Source organism: Pholis gunnellus, assembly GCF_910591455.1.
Source record: "Pholis gunnellus genome assembly, chromosome: 12".
Taxonomy (NCBI): domain Eukaryota; kingdom Metazoa; phylum Chordata; class Actinopteri; order Perciformes; family Pholidae; genus Pholis; species Pholis gunnellus.
This window is the reverse complement of record NC_136539.1, coordinates 19,680,498-19,702,203: the sequence shown is the minus strand read 5'-3', so window position 1 is coordinate 19,702,203 and position 21,706 is coordinate 19,680,498. Positions and strand designations below refer to the sequence as shown.

At 39.7% G+C, this 21,706-nt stretch overlaps 1 protein-coding gene across 1 annotated transcript in view; it reads left to right on the top strand.

The window, feature by feature from the left end:
- Positions 1-21,706, top strand: part of htr2aa (5-hydroxytryptamine (serotonin) receptor 2A-a) — a gene marked incomplete at both ends in the record, with an annotated part of 36,179 nt that overhangs the window by 8,003 nt on the left and 6,470 nt on the right. Inside the window, one exon of the mRNA XM_079170565.1 lies at positions 13,599-13,799. Coding sequence (XP_079026691.1) covers positions 13,599-13,799 — 201 coding nt within the window. The remainder of the gene's footprint in view (positions 1-13,598; positions 13,800-21,706) is intronic.

The following is a 21,706-nucleotide window of genomic DNA, read 5'->3' as shown; positions in this document are numbered from 1 at the left end:
TAAAGTATTGAAACTGTTGACTGAGAGACAAATATAATTTAACAACACCACAAACTGGATCCTCCAAAATATATTACACTAATTTATATAACTGTATATGTAGGATTCATTTGACTACTTATACTGAGCTTCTTAGACTGGGCCGTGGGGGCTACGCTTCTGTGACGATGACGTCGGTTGGGACGGCGTTATCAACTGTAATCCTGAAACACGGATTAAAACACACAAAGGTAGAGCGATTTAGTTTTCTGCTCAGGTAGACATCACTTCACTGCTTACATAACAAATAGTTGTTTGCTGCTATTTGTCTGTTAATGTTCTGAATTCTGAATTCAACACCTTTAAGGAACAAATTTAACCCTCTTGTTTTTGCTAACATTTTTGGTTTACATTGTGTACTCCAGGGTGCACACGCCATTGACATCTCCCTCATTAGACCTCCTACCAGAAGGGCAATTATAGATAAAGTGATTACATGATGACACGATTGTTGAACTGTTGAATCACCAACAGAAACTAAATGCCAACAAACAAACGACGGAGACAGAAAAGGTTAAATAGATCAAACATGGCTGAGGAAATTCTGCGTTATGTTGCTGTGGAGGACATTTCCATTAGAGCTAATGCCCTCTGAAAGGCTCTGGACACAGTTTAGGCTTTGATAATCTGAGCTCACTTTTTACTCTGAGAAGTAGGGCGGGTGTAACAAGTCTTATATAACAGCGGAAAAGTCCTCAGACGCTGGTTTTCGCGGCCGCCTTGATGAGACAGTCGCCCTGAGCAAAAATAACCTCTAATTCCTCGCTCGATAGAAGAAAGGATGAGGAAGGGATCTGGACAGAAAGTGAGATAGAGCATCCCAAGTGGAAAATAGCCAGTGTTGTGCTCATCCATTTGTGCACAACTGCATGAGATAGAGGAGATTATTTCTTTTTGTGTGTCTCTGAGCTGCAGAGCGAAGCACAAAGCGGCCTTAACAAAAAATAAAAAAAACACACAGAGCTGCAGCAGCAGGCAGGCAGGCATTCAAAATCATCAGCCTTCTTCTCTCTCGCATGACCAGACGGAACAAAAACGAAACAGATGCAAACAAAAGGGCAAGAACCATTTTCAAGCTCTGCTGGCCAGATGTGAGACAGCAGGGCAAAAGGTCAAGATGTGGAAGGAAAAAATGTCAAAATTAGAGTGTGGAGGGGAGCAGGAGTAACCGGCAGGTTAGCAGATGAACACCTGAGACAGTAGAGATAGGGAGGTGAGTGCAGGCTCCAGAGTTGTTTTAAAGCGAAACAACAGCTAACACCTTATATAATACACTGTGTTTACATATGTTGAAAGAAGGAAAGCAGATTTTCGGGCCATTTCAGTGATAAAGAGAAAGTCCTATTTTCTTTTCTATTGACATTTATACTGACTGTTGCAGGTTTAGTAGGATTAAAAACAGAACATCTTGGATTTTGTTTTGCTTGATGCATAAAGACAGAATTATTATTCATACAAACAGCGGAATTAGTGGAGATGAGGAATTAAAACCTTTTGTCAGGATAGAAATTTCGCTCGTTGTGTGAATTATTTCAGCTATATTTTCAGTAAATCTTACCACACTATAATAAATTAAGGTAAATGCTGGTTCCAAACCTTCTCCATACTCCCAGGATGGATACTACTAAATTTAAATTTCATCCAAAAAAAGCAATATTTGAATAAAGGAAATTGGAATCAGCATTCAAAAACCCTTCATATATAATTTCCGTGTAATTGTGACATTCAAAAACTCTTCTGATCGTAATAAACCGTCCTGGAATCAACGTTATTTTTGAGGTCTGACATACAGCAGCCTCCTGTATGCCAGATTTGCTGTAACTGTACAGGCTTGATTCACCCAAATCAATACAAATAAATAATAGGATAATCATTTCTAGTATCTATCTCTGAAAATACTTTTTGTTGTATTTTTCCAGGCTTTGAGAATTCACTCTCCACTCAAATACAGTGAAGGTTAATTGAATTACCATTCCAAAAACATAAAATGTGTACTTCTAAAAATGGCAACTGTCCCGTTGATCCGAAGTCTAAGCGAAAGTAGAATGACAAACTTTCTCATTCCTGGCTGTCGATGGTTGAAGATGGAAACTTTTCTACTTACTCCTGAGAGCAGCATGTAATTAATGTTGAATAATTAGGGCTTATGATGACACACTGCTTTGGCACGCTGTAATTTGGATCGAGCACATTTGGTACGCTCACGGGGGACGACACTCCCTTTTCAATCCACTGAAGACGTCACTAACACCTCTAACTCCTCACATGTACGACCATCTAAACATGTGTTTAAATGTCTGCAGGGTCATAATAATAAAATGCAGACATCTGGATTGAACTGTGTCTATTCATGTCCCTTCAGTTCATGTATTATTTTCTCAGGCCCTGAGCAGCTTTTGTTTTTACCCTCACATTGCCAGTTTTTGCTTGCCATTTCTTTCACTGGAATTCACTAATCATGTAGTTATATTGGTCTCTGCTGCCCAGTCATATCCCTCCCTGATGAATTGTGTTTTTGTGTTTTGCTTCTGGAACAGTCGACTGCATTGACGTTTTTGCTCCTCTTTGGCTTCACGTCTCTTCTGCTCTAATAAATATTTATTTTATTATTATAATTACCACTGCTGCTGCTGTTATTCATCTAATTATGACTGAGAAAAAGCCTGTAAAGCTGCTAAACAATGACATCGTTTCTTTCGGTGACCTCTGCACCTCTTCGTCTTTTCTTCTCTTTGTGCATAAATGAATACAAGTTGTGTTTTATTATTGGTGATCAATACTGCAGTTATGGCTCCTTTGCCTAAAGACATAGGTCACACTGTTTATGTTTCCTTTTTAATTGGTCCTGATTAATGAGTTAATTAGTGCAGAGCCTTGGACTCAACAACAGACAAAGTAATTGCTGCTTATATAATGACTTCATGCCTTTCTTAAGTGTGAACTGTTAATGAATGGTTTCATAATGTAACATAAGATATATTGGAGCTCATAGTTGCTTAACTTGATATATGAGCGAAGCTTAATAGATGAAGCACCATGTTGACCGCTGCACTTTGTTTACAGTGACGGAGCCACTAAAGAAAGAAGACAAAGAGCTCAGCAGCTAAAGAAGGAGCTTGTTTAAAAAAGAGCAATCAGCCACTCATTAATATTCAGTGGACAGTTCTTACACACTTTATTTCTTTTAATGGAACCGCAGTGTCTGTACATGCCTCTGTCTTTGAGGGGAAGGGCCTTTGTCTCATTGCAAAAAAACAAACAAATAAACATAATACATTTAAAAACATAGGATTGTGTGCCTTTGGCGCTCTCGAAGTAATGATCATCAGATTATCGTTTTGATCGGAATGTCGTTAAAATGCATGAAGGAAACCTCTCTTGCAAAGATCAAACTCTTGTAAAGTTGGTGGGCGTTGTACAAGACTGTCATGGTGATGATCTCCAAAAGTCTCCAATTTAAGGCCCTTCATTTTTAATATTTGTCGCTTTTCCCCAATTATTTCATTACTGACTGAATATCTTTGGATTTTGGAGTGTTGTAGACAAAACAAGACATTTAAAGATGTTTTTTTTTAAATAATTATTTATATCTGCAGTACTCTTTTAAGCCACATGAGGGAGTCTTAATCTTTGTATTGCTCTGATGATTGTAGCCTACTTATAAAATGTAATTTAATATGTACAGTCTATTTGTTTTAGTTATGAGAGGAAAGAAACAAGAGCCTGTTTAGAGCCTAAAGACAATTATTTGGTATCATTAATAAAGTATTTAACATGTAAACGTTTTCAATAACACATGCATGAAACAGAATTATAATTTTTCAAATCTACATCTTTTCAAAATGTTTAGTGTCTTCTCACATTTTACAGAAGTGGGTGGTGTTTATTTTGTCATCTTCACAAAGTGGTTCCCCAGAAAGGTTTGGGAAGCACTGTTATAGACTAAACGATTAATGGAGGCAACAAACAGCAGGTTAATCGATAATGAAGCATTAGCTGCAGCCCACATTCATAGCAAATAGTTATGCAGTTTGAAATGGCTCTGCTGTTTGCTTTCAAAGAATCTGAACAGCAATGAGGTTTCTGCTGACCGAGCTAATCCCAATTACAGCGACATAAATCATAGTTAATTAAGAATAATAAAAAGGAGGTTTGGGTGGGGCAGGGAGCTGCAGCAGCAGCAGCAAATCAGCAGACTAACCTGTACAGCTGTGAATAAGCCAATGATTGTGAAGCATATTTGAAACAGCTGATGCCAATCAGCCGATGTGACTTCAGTACTCTGCCTGAAATAATGCATGAAAAAAAGAAAGAAAGAAAATCAGGTTCAGGTCGGTTTCCATGTTACATGTGGTTCTGTGCTTTGAGTTTAGCCGCCATGTCTCTAAATATTGCTTTTGGGAAAATTATTTAAGTTTAATTAAGCAACCATTGCAGTTTTACGTCATTAATAAACGGCTCTTTGGCTCACAGCATCTGACTCTTTTAAAGCTTTTCCAGCTTCTTTAGTTATTCAGACCTGCAGGCCTCCAACTAGCTCAGTGTGTTGAAGTAAATGTGTTCTTCTCCTATCTTTAGTGCAGTTTTCTTTAGTTTGTTCTATTTATTTTTAGTAAAATTGCACTTAAGTCACTTTGAAACTGTCTTGATGTGTGCTGTAAATGACAAACTTGTTTTCGCCAGTTCACTCAGACATCTTAGATACGTCAATACTGGTGTAACGTCAACAAAAAGATTTGAGAGAAAACCGTCCTCGTCTACCTTCCTGTGTGTATCAGTGCAGAGCTGCAGGGAACTTTGGCATCATGGCATCATGTCTTAATTGCCTTTGTTGTACAACAGTTCAGAGCTAAACAAAAAATATTTGAACAGACATTTAATTGGCCGGCAGACAATCTGTTTTACACATGAAACGGTTTGGCAATGAGATCAGACAGAGCAAACACATGAACCCACAGAAAAACAAACACATGAAAACAAAGGTAAATGTAAAAAGGGATAATTTACCTTCAAACCAAATACAATGAGTGATAATCCTAATACAAAAGTATTTGCATAAAAGTAATTGTTGTGCAGAATAGACCATTCCAGATATATACATATATTTAGTTACTATCCACCACTGCAGTCCAGCATTTCCCCAAATGTATCTTTATGAGAATAAAAGAACAAAAAATAAAGGGGAGAGATATTTTCTTTTATGACATCATCACAGGTCTGTGTCTCTGTTGGTCGGTTATCATCAGGTTCACTTAGTAGACTAAATCATTATTTCCAAATACAGTAGAACACTATTAACATACTGGCACTTGGTGAACACACACTAGAGAAATATATGTAAGGAATCAGAGTCACATAATCACTGTAGAAGGTCTTTAGGTGATGAGAGAAGAAAAAACAATGAGAATGGATGAGAAGGAGATATTTACCAGGTTTCTGTCCCCCAATGATTAACAGGCTGTTACATAATAAACTGCAGGATTAGACTTGTAGAGACTGACTCTGTTCCCGTTCAACTGTTCAACTGAATTTATTGTTTTTAAATGATTTAGAAATGATCTCTTATCTTCTTTGTCTCCACTCCAACAAAGTGTCATTAGACGAGACCGGCAACTGACAGAACATTGTGTTTTATTAAGACGCTGCAATGTAATGAAGTGAACAGGCCCTGTGTGGTCACATCATCAGAGACAGACCGAAACAAAGCATGCGTATCACTTACTCCACCGAGAGGACATTACATTTATACTTCAAATCAAACTTGGTTTGCAAAACATTTCTCAGTAGCAGATGAAGTCCATGTTGTTTAAAAAGAAATGGCTTTCAGCAGCTGAGGAGAAAGCTGGAGTTTTTTTTAGTTTTCCTGCTGAATGTGTACATTAAGTGGTCAGTGTGGGTGGAAACGTTAATCACAGCGCACAACACAGTGCTGTTAGCATGTTGTTGTTGTGGCTGCTGCCACAGCTGACAGTGTAATGACAGTCATCAGGGCTGTTATTTGTGCAATTACGTTAACACAGAGAGTGGGCGGTGAACTTCTACCACACAACTACTTTTAACTTCATATGTAGAAGGAAATGATGAGGAAGAGAACAGAAATCAGGCAGAAGCTTATTAACTAAAATACCCCTTTTCCAGCAAAATAAGCACATATATTTAGGATTTTTTTTTTTAAAGACAGAGAAAGAGATATTGGGTCACAGAAATCAGAAGGGCATCAACACAATAGTTCAAAAAACACAATGGACCACTGACAAAGGACCTGACAAGCTTATCAGGATGAACTGAGGGATTAATATTGTAAAGGAGCTTGTGATATTGTGTCTGACCAGCTCATGCTGTTCACATGTCAAGTACAAATCCTTGAATGTCAAACAGAACAGTGAAGGTTAGCGCGCGTGCAAATGGGATCATGCTCTTTTCTTCAACCAAAGTTCACGTCTGAATGTTGAATGCTGAGTACTTTTTATAGGAACGTTGATTTTGTAACGGAATGTCATACCCGAAAAAGAGGTTGTGCAGAGCGACACAAAATAAATGTGTATTTATTGTATGTCGTGAATATTTCACGATGTGCAATACGACTGTGTCTCAATCTTACACCGTCCTGCTTTCCAAAATACTCAATAGAACACCAAACGAGGATTAATACGCCTCTAAATATAGTCCTCAACAAATGCACTATTTCCTCCTGCATGTTTCTTTTTTAAATGTGAAACTATATATTTGTGAGGTGCTTTAAAGATTCACGTCATCAGTAGGAACCACTGGGCTTTGAGCTGAGAGCCCCAGTCAGATCAGTATTAAGAGACACACTTACACAATGTTGGTTTTAGTCTTTTCACAGGATTTGATAGAAGATAGCACTTTGGCAATTTCCCTGCATCCCCCTTCTTCACACTCGGTTCTCTGCTGTCTATTGTTTGACTGTCGAGTCGTCTCCAGCGTTGTCATCCCGCCGCCTCAGGAGACCGAGCGCTCTTGAAAACGAACACAATCAACTTATTTTATCATCGCAAACATACTTTGGATGGAACGTTGGCAATAATTGCCAGCACTTCTCACCCAGCTGAGACTTTCTTTCAGCCCTGCTGGGTGCTGTGGTTCTCTGGGAGCGAACAATTAGAAAATAGATTTTCAGCAGGGCTTCTTTCTGAATGTGAACCCGTTTTGCTGCTGAGTCAGCAGCTTGTCACAGTAAATATCCACTCACATGATCAGCTGATCCTTCGTACATCAAATCCTATTTTCAGATATCTCATTAGGAGACATGCAGCTGAAAGGAACCACTTTATTAATTAATAGAGATACAGTCCATACACACTGCATTTTGTAAAATACAACCAAACTGAAACTTATTTATTGTGGATAAAAAATGTGTAAAAACAGATTGGAAATATTTTGTTCAAGTTGAAAAATAAAGCTGTTTTTGTTTCGTTTGGTAACCGTGAAACTTACCGTCACCAGTTCCAGGTTCACAGTAAAGTCCACCGTCTTTAGATTAGAATGCTTTTATTGTGAAGCACATGCAGCGAGTGGCAGGATATCAGCAGTAGCTTTAAGAATATTAGTTTAGTGCTGCAACTGAACACTGCAGAACAGAAAACTGTTTAATCTGGATGAGTGATTAACCAATACCAGATCTCCTTAACTGGGTCAGTATTAGATCGCTACGTCTCTGTTTTATGTAGATAAAATAAATGTGTTTTGTTCAATAGCCTTTTCTTTCAAGGACACTCCAGATTTAAAAGGGATGCTTTGATCTTGTTGGTCTAGAAACACGTTCGGAGAGGAGTGATTATAGGTATTTGAGTGTGTGTTTGTGTGTGTGTGTGTGTGTGTGTGTGTGTGTGTGTTTGTACTTGTGTGTTTGTGTGTGTGTGTGTACTTGTGTGTGTGTGTGTACGTTCCTGGCTTGATCTGACATCTGGCAGAGTTTCTGACGAGGTAAACAAGTTGGATTTGGGGAGACGGGAGGATCAAGCTGATGTGTTGTGATTCAGGTGTGTGTGTGAGTTTAAGTGTGTAATGTGTGTTCACCAGAGTCACTGTTTAGTATGTAGACTACATGCTGAGTGTGTGTGTGTGTGTGTGTGTGTGTGTGTGTGAGAGTGAGAGAGATTGTCTGTCTTCATCTTTGCTCCACAAACTCTCTGCCTCACATTTCTTTGCTTTTAAAAGCAGCATGCACACTTGGCCTAAACAAGGCCGCCTCCGAGCCTTCACACTATGTTTTCTCTCTGTTGAAGTGCCTCCAAAACAACATTCAGAGTTATTTCTACTTCTTAATTCAGGAATCATGACCCTTGTATCCAAATTACCCCGTGCCTCTCTGAAAGTCTGTCCTCTGTCTTAACCTAACACGTAATGGCAGAAATCGGTTTCTACTTATGGGCCCCTGATAAGAAAATAAATACAAAATGCTTTTGTTTGTTTTAGTCCAGTGTTCTGATTTGTGTTTCAACAGGTTTTTAAAGTTGCATCACAAAGCTCTAAGCTGCATCGTCTGACTCCATCATCTCCTGGTATCTCCTGGTGTGTCTGCAGACCCATTCAGTCAGTGAACAGTCTGATAAAAGTGGATTTAAAACCAGTGTTTTTGCACAGTTTGGCGGTTTGTTCAAGGAAAAAATTAAAGAGAAGGGTTCATGAATTATTTTCTTTTTGGTATTTCTGAAGATAACCAGTCCCTGCAATTAAACACAGGTGTATGCGATTCCCTGGTTGATTAAACTCTGATGCGCAGTTGGTGGTGGTGATTAGAAATGTGTTTGTTGGTCTGTATTGTTGATGCAGCTGTTGTGCACTCAGTCTCTTGCATTGTGTGATGAGACACAATAATAGGCCTTTTTCACGGTAGACATTTTGACATATCACAGATGTAAATAATAGAACAAATGATGGCTGAATTCCATTTAGCTGCTTTAGTTTAATTCTCACTAAAGTGGTTTGCAAGCACTACTTGCGCGTAGATTGCACATTGTGCCCGTTATCTTGTTTCACAAATAACTGTCACTCTGAAACTACAGATTCAAATGTGCGTCCATGCTCATGCATATGTTGAAATTGACCATCTTTGAATCAACATTTCGTAAGAATCCTTTTGCAACATTTACTTTCCAATTTTAGTGTGTGAAAAAAACTAAAATGTTTGATAATTATCTTATTATCTTGGTGAATCGTTTGGTGAGTCAAACTCCGAGGTCGTTTGCTTTGTTTCGGTCGAGAGCGCTACACAAGTTCAACGAGTTTAAAAAGGCTCGAGTGCAGTTTTGTTTCATGCGGTATAAAACTGTGTATAAAAGAGTCAGATGTTAACCAACAGTTGTCACATGTTCCAGGTTAAATTCTCTTTAACTCGGACCACGGAAACACACATGAGAGCTAAAAAAGGTCTTCCGCTTCGGTTTGTAGTAGTTCCTCCAAACTGACAGCAGCCAAAGTGTCGGCTACAGTATGTGTCACATGAAAGCCTCCGCTGTGATTAACAGTCTGCAGCATTCAGTTACCGAGGATTTACCTCCCGGAGACGACCGACGTGATCGAATCTCTTTGTGTGTCAGACAATCGATACTCTGCACTCCGTTCTCCTGCGGTTCCCCTCTCTGGACTCAACACGTCGAAAACTTGAGAAGACTTGAAAGAATGACCCATTGGTAACCTTCACTGTTACACAATGAAAACACAGCTGTTTCAGATCCAGTGGTTTTAATTATGTGGTTTCACGAACAACTCACACACGAAAAGAAGTTTGATTATTTACAAAAAGTCAGCAGGTTGCTGTGTTCCATACTTCAAGTCACATAACTCTCATACATCTAATTTTGCTTCATATTCATAAATTCTAGAATCTCTTCTGTCTTCTTGATGAAAACATGTTTACAGGCCTGCAGCAAACAATTACTTTCTCTTTGGTCTAATACCATCACATTGTCTTCTTTTGTCCCACCAACAATCCTGGACGTAAAGATAATAAACTTGCTGCACATTAAAAGAAGTCTTCACGTGTGATAGAGGCCTTTTAGGATTTTTGATTGAAAAATGACTTAAATTTGTGTCAGTTAATGAATCAGCTGATCGTTTCAGCTCTTATGTTTGTGATGATTGCTGGTTACAAAGTGACTGAAGGTCTTTTATTTTAATGTAAATGTGCAATACAAACATGTGCATGGAAGTAAAGTAAGCAGGCCCCTGAAAGCAAAGTTGACTTAAATTAAACTTATTACTTTAACATTTCAATTACAGCGGGATACATTGTCAGACACTGCAGGATGTAACATAATAAACGTTCCTGCCAGTTGTTTTTGTTCTGATTTCCAGCAGATTTGAAAGTTACACGACTTCCGTGTGCTCTTAAGCGCATGTGATCTGCTGGGGAGTCTGTATCATAATCACTTAAATGATTCATTCTCCGTGAAACTTGAGCTTATTTCTCCAACACGCCGGCTTGTTAGGACTGCTTTGAACCGGAAGAAAACGGGTGTCTTTTCACAGATTGAGTTCTGGTGCAGAGCCGACTGGGTCTAATTGGTGTCAGGTACTGAGGAATAATGTCACAGTCGCAGCCTTTCCTGTGTTGAGGTTTTACAATCCGGGGATCCAGAAATGTCAGCTCTTTGAAAGGAACAAGGCAGAGGTGACAACAGCAGAACATGTTGAGTTTGAAACCACAGCAGCGGTCTCATAAGGCCGGCTCTGTCTGCAGCAGCAGGCGTGGGAGCAGAAAGTCACATCTCAGCGGGTCCTAAGGGATTTTCTGGGGGGATTTTTTTCAGCGTGTGTCTGAGTTTGTGCACATGTTGGCGTAGGGTTTGGATTTCTCTGCGAGGGATAATTCACTCCAGTTCCAGGTCATCACCATCAGAGGTTGAGGAGGCGGTAATAGCGTGAAACCTTATCAGTCCCTCAGGGTGAATCCTCTTTTCTCTTTGTGGCTCTCAACGGGGAACTCAGAATAAAGGATCGACCGCAGAGCAACATCCCCGCTGGACAAGAAACAAGAAACACAAGTCAGACAGTTTTGAAGCACCAAACTTGTGTTAGCGTATGTTTTAGCCCACTAACTTTAAATTAATTTCCTCTCGTCCATGCAGTCAATTTGTCCCTGTGTGTCTCTGTCCCTTTACAACAGGAGTATTCAAAGTCTGAAAGCACTGGACTCCTATCTCAAAAATTATCTGTCAATGTGATATTTCACTTTTGAATACATTTGCAAAAAAATGTCTCGAATCCTGATTTTGCTTTGTCATTATGGGGTATTGAATATCAGTGTCAATCAGTCTCGTTGTCCAACGCAGAGTAAAATATCTCAACATTTATTAGATGGATCGCTATGAAATGTGGTGCAAATGTTTATGGTGCTCAGAGGACGAGTCCTGATGACTTGTGGTAATCCTCAACATTTCTTTGTTTAAAATAGAGAATAAGGCATCAAGACATGACAGACTGAATGGAAACTTTAATTCGGGAGAAGTAGAAAGCACAAAGAACGAGAAGGAGGAATTCTATTTGTGACCGAATGAGGGAGAGATTCATAAAAGAAGGCGATAGAGACGGAGGACAAACACCATTCAAGTGCAAAAGGAGATAAATGGAAAGCTGAAAGAAAAGAGGAAATCAGACGAGGATGAGGGTCTGGCGGTGACTATGGTGACGTGGATCAACACGGATGAGTCATCTCCTAAATAATAAAAGCCTTCATCAGGTCGTCCCTCACTTGTTGCATGGAGGTAACGACAGAGGATATAGAGGAGGAGGAGTAAATGCTTCATCCTGACCCTGAACACGATGTAGACACCCTGTCTTTTATTTTTAAAGAAAAATAAAGATGGGTTTCTTATTCCCAAAGCCCGTGAGCTGGCAGTGATCGAAAGAATGAGATCGCAGATACAAGCGGCACAAATGAGTTTCCTCTGCAGGGTGTCTGAGCTCAGCCTCAGGAATAATGTGAGGACATCCGGAGGGAGCTGCTCGGAGTAGAGCCGCTGCTCCTTCGTGTCGAAAAGAGCCAGAGGTGGTTCAACATCTGATCAGGATCCTCCTGGACGCCTTCTTTTGGAGGTTTTCGGGACATGTACGACTGATACAAGGCTCAGAGATAGAGCCAGAGCACGCTGGAGGGATTATATATCTCATCTGGCCTGGGAGCTGGGGAAAACAGAAAAACAAAGAAACAGGCTGAGGTAAATCACTAGGAACAAACAAACACTGGCGAGCTAGTCTTGTGTAAAGAAATTAGATAATCTGGCAAATGGGTCCTGAACAGCTGGGGGTTTAAGTCCTGGGAGGTCCGATGAGATAATGGAACGCAGGTGAGGAACAAAACAGGCGGGAAACTAAACAATGGCAGGAAGTAAAGTAACAGGAAGTGAAATTAACAAGAGTCCATTATAAGGGAAACTGATTATCAATTGAGTATGAAACAGTTTGTTTGACTGAGAAATAAAGATATATTAATGAATTAATTTCCGTCCGTCCATACAGAGAATGAAGAAGACGATGTAAAATATCTTGTTAAATCCATTTAAAAAAAATAAATGAATAAATTCTCCATCTGATTTTATGCTCTATACATCTTCGAACTGCCTTGAGTGAAATTACCTCTTCAAATAAAGTTCATCTTGATGTATAGAATCTGCCTCCATTCATGTTAATATTCCGAATATTGTATAACGCCACTTCAATCTGCAGCTGAGTGGTTTAAAGACCAATTTACTGGACTAAATATAGAGATGGCTGCTGTAGGCGGCCATGAAGGACACCGCTGCGTGTGTGTGTGTGTGTGTGAGTGTGTGTGATATGTGAAGGTACCAGCCTCTGACCGTGTGCATGCATCTGGAGCGTGTGCTCAGGCTTTGAGGCCTTCGGCCATGTTCCATCTGTATGACTCACTCCATTTATCACGCCGTGGCCGCTGTGTTATTAGCTTTTCAGAGGATACAGACGGGCAACGAGTCCATGAAAAGCATCACTGCGGCCCCGCCAATGCTTTTTAATACAGAGACCAGTTATATTAAAACAAATACAGTCAGGGACAAAAACAAATGCTGCTCCAGAGCGTCATTATGTGAAACACAGGAAGCAGCTATAGATTACTTCTTCAGACGGGCCGATAGTTCTGGTTTGTTTTCACACTGAAGTAGCTATGTACATTCAGTTTATTCTTTTCATGCTACTTTCTACTCCACTTCATTTATCTGACAGCTTTAGCCACTGTACAGATTACAATAGAAACAAAACATATGAATCTTAGGTGATTAATCAATAAGTCGACTGACATAAATTTAATTGGCCACTATTTTGATAATTTAAGTAATTTTTTCATGAAAAAACATCTCATGTTGCGACTTCACAAAGGTTTGCTGCTTTTCATTTTAATCAGAATTTGAATGTATTTGTAATACGGTTTTCTTTTCTATCTCAGCCAAGCAAAACCTTTTTGAAATCCACCGTCAACCTTTTATGAAAGGGTTGATCAGAGCCAGGACACTAACAGTATTTTACTTCTTCTCTCTTCCTCTTCATCTTTCCATCCATCAACTCGTCCCTTTCCTCTGCAGATTACGGGTGGCCGCTGCCCTCTGACCTCTGTCCCATCTGGATCTACCTGGACGTCCTGTTCTCCACGGCGTCCATTATGCACCTCTGCGCCATCTCTCTGGATCGATACATCGGCATACGCAACCCGATCCACCACAGCCGCTTCAACTCCCACACCAAGGCCCGCATCAAGATCATGGCAGTGTGGACGATTTCAGTGGGTAAGAACACACACCAAAAGACTCATTTTTCTATTTGAAAAGATGTGTTTCTGTCTGTGTCATGTGGTCTATTTTGTGTTCAAGCTCTGATATTTGTCTTAAATCTACCCAAAGTTTTTAAATATAGCTTAATATTCAAACACGAGGTGCTATTTTTTATGTTGAAGTGTTGTGTTCTGAAAGTTGTGTTTGAAAGAGTGGGCTCGTATCGCGTTTGAGAAAGAGAGAATTGCATATTCAAAGTACTTGTACCTGCAGGGAAAACTATGAAATATTGTGGAGTAGCTCAGCTAATTGAAATTAAAAAAATAAAGAAAGAAAATCAAATGTGTTGAGGATGAAGATAAACAAACAGATAGGACAGCACATGTTTCAGTAAGTTGCCTGGAACAGACAGTGAGCTGAGAGGAAGTTCTGGGGGTTTGAGGTGGTGCAGCAGAAGTGATGTATCCCTGAACGCATACCAAGACAACATTCAGCACATATTATGAATTCACCAAACCAAGGCTCTGAAAATAAGTTATGTTAAGTTATGTTTGTGTCTCACGGTCAAGGATGAAACTGTCCATTTCTGACGTCTTCGTCTTTGTTCATTGTGAGGCGCTCTTATTGCAGATGAACAAAATTACTCAGAAATGCTTTAGTAAAAGTGAATATTCTTTTTTGTGGAGAAGCCACAGTTAAAACGGCGAGGAGAGCGGAGAGAGGGCAAAGCCACTCACAATGAGAGTAGGAGGGCAGTCGCATTAAATGCAATTTTGTCCTCTTCCAGATAAAAGGGACGTTTATGAATCCATATAATTTTTATGGAGATGAGGGAACAATCAGGTCCTGATATTTGGCTTCTGCCTGCCTGGCTGGTATCCAGCTGCTCAGGTCAATGGCGCTATAGATTAGCAGTAAATGTAATGACGCGGCTGCAGAACATACCGGTCGTAGGAGGAAAGGGCAGCAGAGTGCACATTAAATCTGCACGGCCATTATCAGCTCAAAGAAGGAGGAAAAAGAAGAAGACAGTATGGAAATGTGTTTGAGTTTCAGCTGATAACATTTCAGTTATAGCAAGCTGCAAAAACAAACCATCAGTTGTTGTTTGATTGGAGTTGAATTATCAGAAAGCTTTGCTACTTTCCTGTCCTAATTGATTTGTTTGTTAGTCAACATGCTCTCACACTAAGCTGATTAAAATGAGAAATGTTGGAATAGTTCATTTTTATCCAGGTGGCAGTGAGCCCAGCCCTTAGATTGTATCTAATGAACGGATGGCAGGAACATTACAGCTCGACTTCAATGCTGTTAATAATTTACTGCTGACAAAAACTGAGTTATCCTGATGTTAGAAGATAAAAAAACGAGCGCCACTTATTTCGGGAGAGTGACATGAATGTCAAAAGGTACAGGATGAAATGTGATATATGAATAAATGCCACCTTGATAAATGTAATGTCACTTGTGTGGTTGGATTACTGAAAGGGCGCGAGAGGCTCTGGACAAGAGCCTGTTTAAAGTTGCTGTAAACATGACTTCATCGAGCTCAGTTAAAAGTGTCGTCGTTGTGATTTCTTGTTGGTTAATATTGCATACATGCCAAAGAAAACCATACCAGTAATTGTTTTAGTTTAGTTTTTCTTCCTGCATACTGAAGCTACAGTTACATCTTATTCAAATACTGAAGGACTAGTAAAGCAATTTAAATCAGAACAGAATAGAAATACAACTGCTTTTAGAAAGAAAGGAAAAGAACCTGCATCTCAGGCTTTCTTTGATGGTTTCATATGATATGTTGTGCTGTAATATTTAGGATCATATCAGACGGCGTCTACAGACTCGAAAACAACTATCAAAGAAATGCATGACGACTACAGAGAGACACAAATAAACTACAAAATCACCACAAAGAGAATTTAAACAACTGCGGAGATGCAAAACGACTGCAAAATAAACAAAAAGATATGCAAGATGAACAGAAAGAGACACAACACGACCACTAGTTACCGAATAAAAACACAACATGCCGTTTGTACACTTTGTTTTGTGTACGGATGAAACACACAAGATATACAACATGTTAATCAGTGAGCTTCAGAGGTGCTGGTAGGATGATTTCTGTTAGTTTTTGTAGTTTTATTTGTCTGCCACATCAAGAGAATATATTTTGTGACAACAATGTGACAATAGAAACACTTGATTGATCTGTTAGGATACAGCTGTCAGGGACTAAAGTGTCATGTGACCTTTTTGGGCAAATAACAAATCATCTGGCAGCACAAAAGCATCATCATGAAAGATATAGTCCTGCTGAATAGTCTTCTAATGGTGGAAGTGAAGGACGCTGGAGAAAAGCCTCTTTGCAACAACACATTAATGCTCTTCTTTTTTTGTTCCTTCCTCTCTAATTTCAAGTAAAACTCAGCTGCCTATTTATAAATATCTGCCATTCAGATGCTTGTTATGGCGTCATGCTCATAAAGAATGGCACTCAGGTCATATCATTGTGATATTTTTCATTAATGTTTCTCCTTGTTTGTTCTGCTGCAGCTCAGTTCAGACTCTCGGATCACCTGTATGGTCCAAGAAATAAATTATGAACATGTCATTATCTGTGAGCAAATGAATGGTGCAAAGCCTATACGGTTCAGGAAAGAAGCTTGAGTGTGCTGCTACACTCAAAATGATAAAAAGCACCATATTGTCCCAAATACAAGATGATATTTTGTTGTGGAAATTACAAAAAATTATGTATCTTTGCAGAAATACAATTCCAGCCTGAGTCGTGAGGTTTGTTTTCAAGCTCTATTTCAGCTTAAACCCGATTTAAAGAATGTATTAAGAAACTAGTCAGGGTTATTTGTATTTCCCAATATCTGTACGTCTCAATGGGTCAACAACAAAAAAATGGTTAAGAGGGACAGTTTAAAGAGAAACTCCTTCCTGCTGGTTACAACACATGAACATTGTAACAACTAACTGTAGGATTATAATGGATCCACTGTAGTCTGTCGATATGGCCGTTACAGCAAATCCAATTAAACACCTTCAAAGACATATTGGTGTGAATGAGTTCAATAGCAGTTCCTCCCATTGTTCCCAGTTTAAGAGGGGCAGGTGGAGCGGGTGGAGGACGAGGTCAGTGAGGGTGGGGGAAGGGAGAGCTCGACCAATCAAACTGAAGAAACAAATGCCTCTGAGCTCCCCGGCGGCCCCAGAGGTCTGTGTTTGCTTCCTGTTGCCTCCACTTCATTAGCGCTGTCATTCTGCCCTGTGCGCTAATGACCGAGTGATGCCGGAGCTGCAGATAGCTAATTTAGCCTTCCTTCCTCGTCCAGATCCAACTCACGATAGCTGGGATTCGCTCGTCATTTACGTTCTGTTCCAGATAAACGAATGCAGTGTAATTCATCTGAGATCTGGAGATATATACGTTTCAATGTTTCACTGTGTTGTTCAGCTCTACTGTGCAGATAAAACCACCGAAAAACAACAGAGTCAAAATGAAACAAGACATAAGAATGACATGGTTGAATGATGTTTACTTTAAGCAAACAGGTGATTCTCAGGCGCAGACTCAAATTTATATATTTATATTTCCACCTTTTTTATATTTTATTTGCTGTCTTCCCTATTTGTACTGCAACTGCTGCAAATTTCCCGCGGGACAAATGAAGTTCTGTCTCTTCTTAAATATATAAACAATCCATTGGACGTATTGAGATAAAAGGTGGTTCAGACATTTGTGTTCCCCTCGGGATGAATTGTAATAACTGTAATAAATACGTGCCTGAAAACAAACAAACCTAACATAAAGCCAAAGTGCTTCATTCAGGGTGTTTAAACCCAGTTATAATGGATACAGTGTTATATTGTCAGCCCCTCATGCAGAGCCGACTACATAAATCCACGGGCATTTGATTTCTGTGAATTCTCATTGATCTGGAATTTACATAAGCAAGGTGAAGTCATTGACAGTTAGAAAATGGAACACGGCTATTTCTAGGGCGCTGCCAAGTTGTGGACTTGAACTACGATGCTCTACGTACCCCTCTAGCGGCGTTAAAGCACGTGTCACTTTCTGCTTGTTACATGCATAGACTTTTCAAAATAAACCTCCGTGTTCACAGGAAACAGCTTGGTCAGGTTTAGGGGAACGTGGTTTGCTCTGTGATCACTTATAGGCTAAACATGCAACCTTTAATCCCGTGTTCTGATTTCATGCCCCTGTATTTTGTCATGCACGCGAAGACAAGTTGATTCTTTGTTTAGTGACAGATCCTTTTCCTCAGTTTGATTATGTCTCTCTGTATTTATTTGTGTTGCTTTGTAAGTGTCACCACTTCTGCTTCGTCTCTAACAGGAAAATAAACCCGTCTGTGTTGTTTTCAGCCTTCAGAGGCTACAGGAAGAAATGACTCAGAGACATAACAGTTGTTTTTTTTTTTTCTGTGATGCAACATCAGCCTGTTTAGCATTCAGCTGAGGACTCATCATTTATTCATGAATGTAGGGATAACTGTGATCAGTGTATGAAGAATAACAGTCAGTATTTTCGTCAAAGTTATGTTACGATGGACGCTGTAACCCCCGAGAATTGTGTTTTTGGATAAACATATGAGAAAGACAAAGACTAAGTAGTTACTCTTAAAATAATGATGTGACTTTTGTTTTTTTGCATTCAAAGCATTTTACACTTTACTCCAAACTTAAGGGTATTAAATAAATTTGAGCACCTATTTCAGATTAAGATGCTGACCAATGAACTGTCCCGGTCGCCATCTGAACAACTGATCTGAGATCTGAGATCATTGGCAGGTTGATCATAGTTCAGACCTGCCAACCTATTGAATAACTTTCCATCCACCTATTTTTATGTGCAAATAAAGAACTTTAGTGCAAAGGTCAAAAATGTTACGATGCTGATCTAATCACTGTTTTATGAGAAACAAATGTGACGAAGTAGGCTTAATTTGCAGATTATTAAATCCATTTTTTATACAAAACTTGTAACAGAATATTTCTACACTGTGGTATTTCTACTTTTACTAATGTCTAAGTGCAAACCATAATAAATAAACTGATCTAAATGTGTCAAATCAGTGCAGTTCTCCTTTAAAACTGTTCCTGATCACAACTGTATAACGACACAATGGTATAAATAATAATGTTCTGTGCTACGTTAAGTGGCTGCCTTGTGAAAGTTGTCTTTGTGAAACTCTCAGCAGTGAAGAGGACAGTTTGTAGATAATGGGCAAAAACAGCAGTGTGTTCCTCACGTTCTCTGTTCTTCAGTTTCAGAAGGAAGGTTCGTAATTAGTTGTGTTTGGATATTTTGATATTTTATCAGAATAACTCATGTTGCTCAAACATGTTCGTTTAATTTTCTTCTTTCTTGAGCTGAGATTTAACTCTCGCTGTTAGCGTTTTGTTGGACTCTCACACAGTTTCACGGCAGATTCTCTGTGCGTTTTTTTGTATAAATAGCTGAAGGCTAAAGCTAAAAAAAAGCGTCTGAGCTGAAGCTCCACAGAGCCGACAGGAGGAAGAGTTTAATAATGTGATGTCAGCATGGCGGGCAGCAGGGAGGCCTCGGGCGGAGTCACAGCCGGCCTCCGCGCCACGATACGCTGTGTCACCTACGAGCCCGACGAGATTACGTTTTAATTTTTAATTTTGATTCAAACACACAGCCTTGGTTTCCTCCTCGGGTTTGTCATGAAGAGGAGGAGGAGAAGGAGAAAGTAGCACTGATGTTGCCTCGTGGGAGTGTGGTGGCTGCCCTTAAGTCAAGGCTGCTCCCGCGGTGAGTTGTGGTTACGATCTGATCTGATTGGACGCAACATCAGGACTTACACAGCGTTGCACAGAGGAGGAGAGGGGGTGTGCGTGCACACACTGGCACGCATGAATGCGTGCTGGTAATGTGTGCGTTTGTGTGTGAGTGTGTACTTTGTGGGATTGTATCTTTGTGAGGACCGATTTGAGTTTTAGACCTTCAGAGTGAGGACAGTTCAGGAAATAGAAAAATCACTTCTAAGGCCCTTTAGAGGGTTCAGATTAGGTTTTAAAGTTGAGGTTAGAGTTAGGTTAGGGTTAGGGTTGGGGTCATTCATTTAGTTGTGATGGCTAAGGTAAGGAGCTAGGGAATGCATAATGTCAATGAGCTGTCTCACAAAGATAGAAGTAGGGAAGTGTGTGTGTGTGTGTGTGTGTGTGTGTGTGTGTGTGTGTGTGTGTGTGTGTGTGTGTGTGTGTGTGTGTGTGTGTGTGTGTGTGTGTGTGTGTGTGTGTGTGTCTTTACATAATCCACACTGAAACGTTCATGCAGGGGTGCAGGGCTGCTGTAGAGGTACACGCCTCAGTATTTGGAGTCTTTTTTTCTCTCCTTCAGAGCTGCGTTCTGCTCCTGTGAGGCTGCTGCCTGTCGAGCTGGGTCAGGAGGCTATGTAGGCGGCACGTTGAGCCCATTTTGGTTGTTGTTGGTGAAGCGTGATGCTCAGTGGTTAGCGCCGTTATTTCTCAGAAAGAAGGTTAATGTGTTGCTTTGAGATAAATAACTTTTGGATAATAATCATTATGACTTTCTGAACTATGGGAAATACACGTAATACAATGGACATCAAAGATGTTAACTTAAATACACATATCTGTACTTGATATTTGTTATTGTGCATACCACTTTTCATACTTATATATGCAACTGACCAAAAGCAACTTGAGATATGAAGACCTTATGATCTTAACCATTAACCTTTTGTTTTTTTTGCATTTTGTTTATTTTGGATTGCTTTTTGCCTTTATATATATTTCATATTTGCAACTCTTTCCTACTTTGTACTGCAACTGCAGTGCCAACAATAAAAACTAAATCAAAAGAGAAAGAAAGGGATGGACGAGGAAGAGAGGAAGTGAAAATGGGAAGAAAGGAAAAAGCAGAGAGGGAAAGATGCAGAAAACGTTAATAAACTGAGTCTGTATCTCAGCATGTTCGTCTGTGAAACGGTATAAATGTGAGGCTCCATCTGCTTCTGCAGGATAAACAACAAAGTGTAAACACTGTTATGAATTTCCAGAGTTGCTTGTTGAGCACGAAGACGACAAATATTGATTCACTGGTGTGGAAACATCTTTTGACACAAACCACATTCATTACAAACCATTTCCTGCGAGGCTGTTTTCACTTTTCCGCTTGGTGAAGGCTAAAAGGAAGACATCTGCGTCTCTCTGCGATTAAATATTGTTTTTTTTATTTTTACTCCTGCTGAGAATTTAACCTAAGTTAACCTCCCATACAGAGTACCTGGTGGTAAAAATGAGAAAAAAAGTCTAGATATGAAGGGCTCATTCTCAGAGAACGTGTGTGTACACCAATGAAAACCAAGTATTTCCATTTTTTGCTACATTATACCTTTTACTTCACTACATGTATTTGACACCTGTAGTTACTTTTTATTCGATAAAAACGTATGATACGAAGCAGCAGACAAGTAAACAAATTAAAATGGTCTAAACTTGTTTCCATATTGATGAACTACAACATTAAAATATAATACTTATGATGGAGTATTTTTAGACTGTGGTGTTTCTACTTCGACTTAAATGAAGCGTCTGAGTACTTCTTCCACCACTGTCAATAAATAGAGTCAAACTCTGCATGCAGCAGCTCAGAGGTGTTTCAAATCAATAAAAACACACACTGCAGCGTGTGCTGCTATATAACAGGGTTAGAAGCAGCAGCCCAAACAGCGTGTGTGTGGGTGTGTGTGTGTGTGTGTGTGCAGGCAGACAGACGGCTCGGTGTTTCCCAGTGGGAGTGTTACAGTGCCTCATCCGGAAACTGGAGGGAGACCAACCGACACACACACACACACACACACACACACACATGCAGATACACACACACACACACACACACA